Genomic DNA, 9,126 nt, shown 5'->3' on the forward strand with positions numbered 1-9,126 from the left:
AGTTGAACTAATCGATAATCTGGAACTTAAATTTCGTAATCTTAAAAGTTAAAATAGTGTGTAGCGTCCTAGACCCGAACTTCACATAAGTAGACTTGATCATTTTAAATTCTCTAAGCAGCTAATAGCTAAGTTTTACAACGGCAAAATAAAAAGAAAAAAAAGGGAAATTCTTACCAATGTACTAATTACTCGAGTGCAAGTTACTCTTCAACCTTTACAATCTTTAAGCCTAATATGGAGGCACAATGAGTCCTTAAGGATCCTTGATAACATAAATTATCCAAATTTAATCACTTCTCCACACATTTAACGCAGATTTGAACAACTTAATGTGAATTACAGTGGTTTTTGCTGCAAATACGTTAAGAACCAAAATTACAAATACTAGTACCAAGTACCCTTATTGCACTAAGTACATCGGGCTAGTACTGTGGATGCAAGGAAGAGCACCACAGTGCCACTTAGAATACATAACCGGGAGTCAATGACTCCCCACATGAGGACTGACAAATAAGAACTTCGACTACATCTAAACAATCTTGCTTCACAGGCCTCCTCAAAAAAGTATTAAAATTTTGAGGTTTCATCTCAAAAGGTGAACCTTATTAAGAGAAGTAACTCAATATCTTATACATTTGTCTATGTTTTCATATTTATTTGATATGTAATTTTACCCCTTAACATGCCCCGCAAATACGGTAACTCATTTGAGAATATCAATTTTGTAATCGATATACTCATTTTTGAGTTTTAATTAGATTGAATTGTTCACTGGAGCCTAATGGCTCTAATAACATATTAAGATTTAGAGTTTCATCCTAAAAGGTCAATTTTGTTAAGTGAAAGAGCCAAATCTCTTCTATGTTGTCATGTTGGTCTTTGTTTTTATCTTTATTCTATGTTGGTTTTTGTTTTCATCTTTACTCGATATGGTAAAGATGCCAATATGTCCCCAAAAAAAAATAAGAAGAAACATACAATGATAGTAAGATTATTAAAGCAGCGTCTATCTCAATATATGAAATACAAAAAAGGCATTAAGCAGAGACACATCAAACTTCTCTTAAAAACCACGCACAACACGGATAAAATATGCTTTGCTGCATTTTTTCAAGGCGAGCATAGAGAATTATGTACACATTACAGTTGTAACCAATTTCTGACTAATAATGTGGATTTGAAAGGACAAAGCTTTTAGAATTTTGCTATTTGTATACTGATTTTTGACACTTTTGTTGATATTTGTATTGTTGTTAAGTATCAACCGGATGAAATATCTGTTTGAAATTTAAACTGTTCTATGGGATTATGCTACATGGCAAAGTGATATTCAAGCTTTTTAATTAAACTGCATTTAATCCTTACGTGTTTAAGTACAATTTCTTCCGCTTGGCCTCTTGACCAAGGAGTTAACATAGTGAAGTAATATTCATAGTTTTAAGAAAAACACTATTTTTAAAGGCCAACCAAAAAAAAAAAAAAAAAGAAATCTTTTTGGGGGTCCTTAAAGTAGGTTAGATACCTAAAGTTCATGTCACAGACAATGGGTAAGGTTTTACGTCTCCTTGAATTCTATTTCTATAAACAATACGTAGGTCAGTTGAAATTTTTTAATTAGTGATGTGTTATAAGAATATCGAATAGTATAAATTTTATTTATTACAGTAAGAACATAAATAAAAAGAGAATAAAAACTGCAAAAATATATGAACCGCTAAAAATACTATAAATCTGCAAATTGAGGCCTGTGTGTATGCAGTTTTATTAAAATAGATTTGTCCCCTTACTTTAGGTGCTTGTTCATATATTCTGTATTGATATCACGTCACCCTACGTACATCCACAATCTTCAACATATTTTTTCAAACAACTCATTTAAGATATCAACGTGGCAATCAATAGATACAAATTATACGATAATTCAAATAATAGAATATTAAGCATCACTTGTACACTTTAATCTGCCATAAATAAATTATAATGATCTAGTTGGCAATCTCCAAATCACGCTTTCGCTTTGTTCAGTAAATCATTTGAAAACGTATTTCACTACGCCAGGAATGTGAGTATTCATGAAGTAATCATCCCAATTAATGCTTTTGGGATCGAAGTAGAAAACATCAGTCTCCTCACAGCTTTCTTTAGCTGATCTTCTCAGTTTTTCTGTATTCATGTCATCATAACTGCGTAACAAAAAAAGTTGAGTTTTTAGATTGAATAAATATGACTCAGAAATCATGTTAGATACGGGACACTAGACAATGCTATACAAAATATTATATAACTTTTTAAAATCTTTTTTCTATACATTAACTAATAAATATTTTTTATTAATTAATATTGAAAATAAGAAAGTTACCTATTTTAAAAGTAATTCTTACCTCACTATGTGAATTTATTACTTTTTAGCTATAAGTATGATTAGACATCTTACCTTTAAATAAAAAAATATTTTTCGGAAGTAATCTGATTCACATATTACCGTCAAAATAAGTAATTTACTTATTTTTAACTTTTACTATTTAAAATTTTATTTATTTTAAAGATTATTTATGACTTCTATATAATTTGAGTTAAAAGAAAGCTTTTCAACCTTATCCGCTTGTAACTTCTTTTATATTAGTGAGAAGAAAAGGATAAGTTCTGTAAATATGTTTAAATACAGCAAGTTACTTAAATTTGAATTTATAAAAGATCAGAAAGTACTTACACTCCTTTGAAGAACAAATAAGGCCCATAAAGTTCTATTAACCTCATTACAAACTTGATCTTCCGATACATTTGAAGATACGTGCTTTGAAAGTACTGGCAACATGCTGCATTTACTATTTGTAATCCCTAAAATAAAAATATATATAAAAGTTAGATGGCAGGAAAAAAGGGTACATTTAACTTAATTTTATTTCAATCAAGACTCTCGACTGGTCAACTTTAGCAATGTCATAATCATGTCACTCTTTTCAGTTTTCACATTCATTGTATTGTATGTGTACATTTTTTGTGAACAAAACGAACCTTCAATGGAAGCAAGTAGTGAACTGCCATGTATCGACGGAAACTATCCATGGTGCTCAACACCGTGACCTTGCCAACAATGACTGGCTTGCCATCCTTATTTATCCACGGGTGTTTGGTGAAATATTGAAAGCCATAATCTTGAAGCCAAGTAAACTCCACAGGGTTTGAAACCGAAGATCCAACGTGGTAAATGCTCTCATTAGGTTGATTTGCATGAGCCACCATGGCTACCACTATTGCATTCACCACCATATCTGCTGGAATCTGCATAATATTCATTATCAGTGCCACATACCGTCAATATGAATGTTCTAAAATAAGTAAAATCATTTTCTTGAAAAATAAGTTACTTATTATGATGGTAACTTATGAACCATGGTTGTGATGTATATAGTATGAAAAATTTTGTGGGTCAATTTTGGTGTGCACATTAGACGTGTTGTGCCAGACCAAACATAAATCTCGTGCAAAGGAACTATAAATTCATTAGTCATATATGTTATAAGTCTAAAAAGACACGAAAAATTTAATGTTCATAGTGTTATTTATTTGAACACCATGAATTGGAAATGGAAAAAAATGAAAGAAAGATAAAGCAACTCACCACGTCAATTATGGTTTTGGGATCGCCAAGGAAGCAAGTTATCTTACCTTTACCATAACCAAGAGCTAAGCTATCAATTGTTCTGTAACCACCAAACAAAATTGTATATTAGCCAAAAAAAAAAAAATGGCAATATTTAGTAGAAACATTACCAGTAAAGAAAACTATTCGTAGGAAACAAGTCTTCCTATTCTCTTAGGGTAAATAAATATAAAATTTAAAAGTACTAAAAAAATACGTGACAAAAACCCATATAATTCAAGAATCGATATTACCTGACACCTTCAACCCAGCCAGGAAAAGGCTCTTTGTAAGTACTAGTGACAATTGTAGGACGAATGATAACAAGAGGTATATTATCTTTCAAGTGTCCCAAAAGCATCTCCCCCATTGCCTTTGTAAATACGTAAGTATTTGGCCACCCATACTTCCTTGCTCTGCATATCGATAGACTCATAAATTAATTATATACACACACACACACTACGTCTGACTTCAAACATATGAAATATGCCAAAAATTAAAAAAAAAAAAAAAAGTGTTGAACTCCAACATTGAGGGTCTCACCGTCCCGCCCCTAGAGCTTTGTGAGGGAGGTAAATCGTGAAATGTGCCTCATCAGGTCAGGGAACAAGAGTTGCCTGTATATTACGCTTACAAGGAATCTAATTCCATGTCTCAAGAATTGAACCTCCACATTACGACTGTCAATAAGGCATGAAATAACATCACTCATTTTCTCCAAGGGCCTGTTTGATTGGTCCATTTTTCATGGAAAATGGAATTCAAATTCCATTTTTCACCATTTTTGTGTGTTTGATTGCAAGAAATTTCCATGAAATTTGTTTTCTAACTTTTCTCCACACATGTGCCATTTCCATGGTTTTGTGGAAAATCAATTCTCACCATTTTGATGAGAATTCCAGCCTTTTTTAATTTTTTTTGGCAATTAGAACAAACGTTATCTCCAATTGTAACAAATTTTGTCTTTTAATTGAAATTTTCAATAAAAAAACAAAGTCAAATGAACACTAAAAGATTGAAAATTTCAATATTTTTCAAATGAAAAATTATACTAATCAAATACATTAATTGACAATTCTTAGGAAAATAAGTTTTAGGCAATTCAATTGCCTGAAATTCGTTTCCTTTCCATTCAAATTTCATCCTTACAATCAAACGGATCCTAACATTTCTCGATTTGATTGAATAGATTGATTATTTTCATGTGAGATAACGAATGTGTTGACCTTCAATACAACCTATTTCATAGGTAAATTATTTTATTGGTTAAGTACACAAATAATCACTCAACTTTATATTTAGTGTCATCATGACCATCCAATTTGATTTTATCTTACCAAAGTCACCCAACATTATACCTAAGTGTTACCATGGCCAATCAATTTGATTTTATTTCATTTTGACTATCCAATTTCATATAAGTTTTATCATGGCTACTCAATTTCTTTTCACTAATTTTAAAAAAGGTAAAATGGTAAGTTTGCATTATATATAAAAAATAAATTTTAAAAAATAAAAACAAAATAAAAACTTATTTTTAGAAAATGTTACTTAATAAAATAAAATAAAATAAAAAACTTATTTCCAAAAAAAGGTTTTTAAAATAAAATAAAAAATTATTTTTTAAATAAAATAAAAAATTATTTTAAAAAATGTTACTTAGAAAAATAAAATAAAAAGTTACTTTAAGGAAAACTTTCCTTAAAAAAAAAAAAAAAAAAAAAAAAAAAAAAAAAAAAAAAAAAAAAAAAAAAAAAAAAAAAAAAAAAAAAAAAAAAAAAAAAAAAAAAAAAAAAAAAAAAAAAAAAAAATTTCAACTGATTCAATGTTTCCTCTACCACATTCTTCTCTGTATCAATGTCCAATCCAGATGTCCCATTCAGTGTTTCGCCCAACTTGTAAGGGTCCTCTTTTATTAGTCCCTCCATCTCACCAGATACAAAAGCTGAATTCGTCAACTTAAATAATTAATTGACAATATCGGTACAACATGTGAATAACTGTGGTCCAAGAATCAAATAGGTCGACAAGCATGAGGTTGGGTTGAACAGCATCCATCTTTGTTATATGTGGTCCAAGAATCAAATAGGTCAATAAGAATACGTTTTAAGGTCGGGTTGGACAACAAACATCTAGCTTGTTAAATGCATGAATTTTTTATTATTATTATTTTTTTCCTGAAATCCCAAGATTTTTTGAAATTTTCTCTATCGTCTCTCATGTGCCAAATTTGTTAATTTTTAGTCCCATAAATTTTGGAAGTTTTCTAGTTCAACCTTGATAATCCATGAGTTAATGAACGATAATAACTATAACATGTTAGGTTATTTTTCTCGCTAGACTATCTAGTTAATCTGACAATACATGCAACAAAACGTTTGAGCATTGTCCACTGATGGAGAGTGTCATATTTGTTCTGTTCATCTTAAGATACTTACCAGTTGATACATGAACAAGAACCTTTAGCTTGGCACAATTTTTAGCAAAATCCAAAACATGTTTTGCTCCAAATGTATTAATTCCAATAGCAACATCGTATCTGCAGTGGATCGAAACAACATTTATTTAATTTCAATTATAAAACTATTTCAATAAAATAGTAATAATTTGGTAGCACATACCTTTCATCAAAATTGGTTGTTGCAGCTAAATTAACTACAACATCTATTTCTTTCGACATTTCCTCCAACAGATAGGAATCTTTAACGCCCAAGTTGTCACAAGTAATGTCACCAGCCACAACAATTACTTTTTGTGAAATTAGGGGATTTAGATTTCCACCCCATTTTTCTTTAAGAATACGGAACAAATCCTTTGACATCACCTAAGAGAAGTCAAAGAAATGAGATTATTTGTCTAATTATATTAATTTGTCAAATTAACCACTCTTGGAAGAGTGCAAAATTTTGTGGTAAAGCATGTAAAAGTCTTGGATTCAAGTCTCCTTCGTACTAATTTAGGAAAATTGTGCACGTATGAAACCTTTGGAAAATCTGAATACAATTTACAAAAACCGATGTATTTTCTGTATTTAAAGTAGTAATAATAATAATAAACTTGTCCAAATTTTGAACACTTGGCCCTTTTTGGTAGAGATTTTTTTTTTATATAATGGATTTTGTGAAAATTTATGGTTAAAAATAGGTAGAAATTTAGATTTTGATTTAAAATTATTTTATTAGGATTATATAATAAAAAATGAGCTAGATGAAAAATAAATTTTAAAAAAATGAGGATCAAATAAAGTCTTTAATCTTTTAAATGAGGTGATTGTACACTCACGTACATCTTGTTTCAGTATATCGTGTGGTTACCTCAGTATTGAAACGTAGCATGGCTGACTTTGAATCTGCAGCTCTTAATAGAAGATAGAGTTTCTTCACATTTGGTTGAACTCTAAGAATCTTCTCAGTAAAAACTGCTTCCAATAGCAACATCGTATCTGCAGTGGATCGAAACAACATTTATTTAATTTCAATTATAAAACTATTTCAATAAAATAGTAATAATTTGGTAGCACATACCTTTCATCAAAATTGGTTGTTGCAGCTAAATTAACTACAACATCTATTTCTTTCGACATTTCCTCCAACAGATAGGAATCTTTAACGCCCAAGTTGTCACAAGTAATGTCACCAGCCACAACAATTACTTTTTGTGAAATTAGGGGATTTAGATTTCCACCCCATTTTTCTTTAAGAATACGGAACAAATCCTTTGACATCACCTAAGAGAAGTCAAAGAAATGAGATTATTTGTCTAATTATATTAATTTGTCAAATTAACCACTCTTGGAAGAGTGCAAAATTTTGTGGTAAAGCATGTAAAAGTCTTGGATTCAAGTCTCCTTCGTACTAATTTAGGAAAATTGTGCACGTATGAAACCTTTGGAAAATCTGAATACAATTTACAAAAACCGATGTATTTTCTGTATTTAAAGTAGTAATAATAATAATAAACTTGTCCAAATTTTGAACACTTGGCCCTTTTTGGTAGAGATTTTTTTTTTATATAATGGATTTTGTGAAAATTTATGGTTAAAAATAGGTAGAAATTTAGATTTTGATTTAAAATTATTTTATTAGGATTATATAATAAAAAATGAGCTAGATGAAAAATAAATTTTAAAAAAATGAGGATCAAATAAAGTCTTTAATCTTTTAAATGAGGTGATTGTACTCTCACGTACATCTTGTTTCAGTATATCGTGTGGTTACCTCAGTATTGAAACGTAGCATGGCTGACTTTGAATCTGCAGCTCTTAATAGAAGATAGAGTTTCTTCACATTTGGTTGAACTCTAAGAATCTTCTCAGTAAAAACTGCATACGTTTATACAAAATTCATGTCTTTAATAATGACCACGACTGCTTCTTTGGTACCGTAGCGCTACCTTTCTAGTCTACTGATCATGGCCGTGTTCTCGTGAATGTACATGCAAACATACTTTGTGTCTTAGAGAGAAAGAGAGAGAACACTTTGCCATGAAGTGTACAATGCAAGAAAGAAAACAAAGTTCAAATTTTATCAACCGATAGTTCTTGTTAAGTATTGTCTATCAAATGTGCACCAAGGGATGTGAATATTCATGCATGTTTACCATGTGTGCTTGTGTTCGTGAGAGAGAGAGATAGAGATAGTACGTACTCTTTGCCAAAAAGCCAGTGGCACCAGTGACAAGAATGGACCTGTTCTCTAAGAACTGCAGAATACTGCCCAACTCCATTTGTGAGGTTGATTAACTAAACCAATAGAAAGAGATATATGTACTGGGAGATCAGAATTCTAGTTTGAGGATTAAGAGAGCTCAAATCATAGACAGAACTACTTAAACAAGACCCTAGAGATATTAATGATATATGCATGGGGTGCAGATCATGTAGTTGTCGATTTTGGACTCAAAAAATGATATAAATGGTGGAGTGCACGCAACAAATTTGTGATTTCTTTGGTAGATTGACAGTCATGCCTGCACATCAATTTTCTACTATGATTCTAATATATAAACAACACACGTTAGATGACCCACTTGTTTTCCCACCAATATTGCTTTTAATGAGATCAATTATAGTAAAATATTGGTATGTGTAACGTCAACAATAATTATGTACTAAGTTTCTCATCCATGATTGGCATCATTGTTAGATAAATAGTTGTAACCAACCAATCTACTCAAATATTCAGCATCATACTACAACAATAGTTCGTCCCTGTGTCATGTAAAATAAGACAAAAAAATATTATAAAAAATGTTCAGAGAGTTATTTTTTTTTTGGTGGTTGAATTCAAAATGAACTAGACTCGTTTATGGAATTATTTTGTGTCTAGATCTGAAGGTGATTTCTCTATTGGTGATGTGCAAAGAGCTATAACCATCTTAGCAAATTTACAAGGAACTCAGCAATGGCTAGTATTTTTGTTGGCACTTGACAGTGACAGTTGTCGCTGATCAACAATGGATGAGTCATCTTCTTACTT

The 9,126-nt window shown here is 30.6% G+C and overlaps 1 protein-coding gene across 1 annotated transcript; it reads right to left on the minus strand.

Annotated features, from left to right (window-relative positions):
* Nucleotides 1-1,786: 1,786 nt before the first annotated feature.
* LOC111376104 (fatty acyl-CoA reductase 3-like) lies at nt 1,787-8,623 on the minus strand. Its single transcript, XM_022999032.1, has 10 exons — nt 8,296-8,623; nt 7,867-7,970; nt 7,174-7,376; nt 6,088-6,188; nt 5,468-5,594; nt 3,901-4,077; nt 3,626-3,707; nt 3,019-3,285; nt 2,714-2,841; nt 1,787-2,186 (listed from the first exon to the last, which is right to left on the minus strand). The coding sequence occupies exons 1-10, from the start codon at nt 8,372-8,374 to the stop codon at nt 2,033-2,035; spliced, it is 1,422 nt and encodes a 473-aa protein (XP_022854800.1). The 5' UTR covers nt 8,375-8,623; the 3' UTR covers nt 1,787-2,032.
* Nucleotides 8,624-9,126: the final 503 nt, after the last annotated feature.

Source organism: Olea europaea, unplaced genomic scaffold (assembly GCF_002742605.1).
Source record: "Olea europaea var. sylvestris unplaced genomic scaffold, O_europaea_v1 scaffold1450, whole genome shotgun sequence".
NCBI lineage: Eukaryota > Viridiplantae > Streptophyta > Magnoliopsida > Lamiales > Oleaceae > Olea > Olea europaea.

Coding starts and splice junctions, on each gene's coding strand:
- LOC111376104 (XM_022999032.1), bottom strand. CDS start 8,374: ATGGAGTTGGGCAGTATTCTGCAGTTCTTAGAGAACAGGTCCATTCTT. Junction 3,286..3,625: donor CCAAAACCATAATTGACGTG/GTGAGTTGCTTT, acceptor AATATTATGCAG/ATTCCAGCAGATATGGTGGT. Junction 2,187..2,713: donor TATTTGTTCTTCAAAGGAGT/GTAAGTACTTTC, acceptor TTTGTTACGCAG/TTATGATGACATGAATACAG.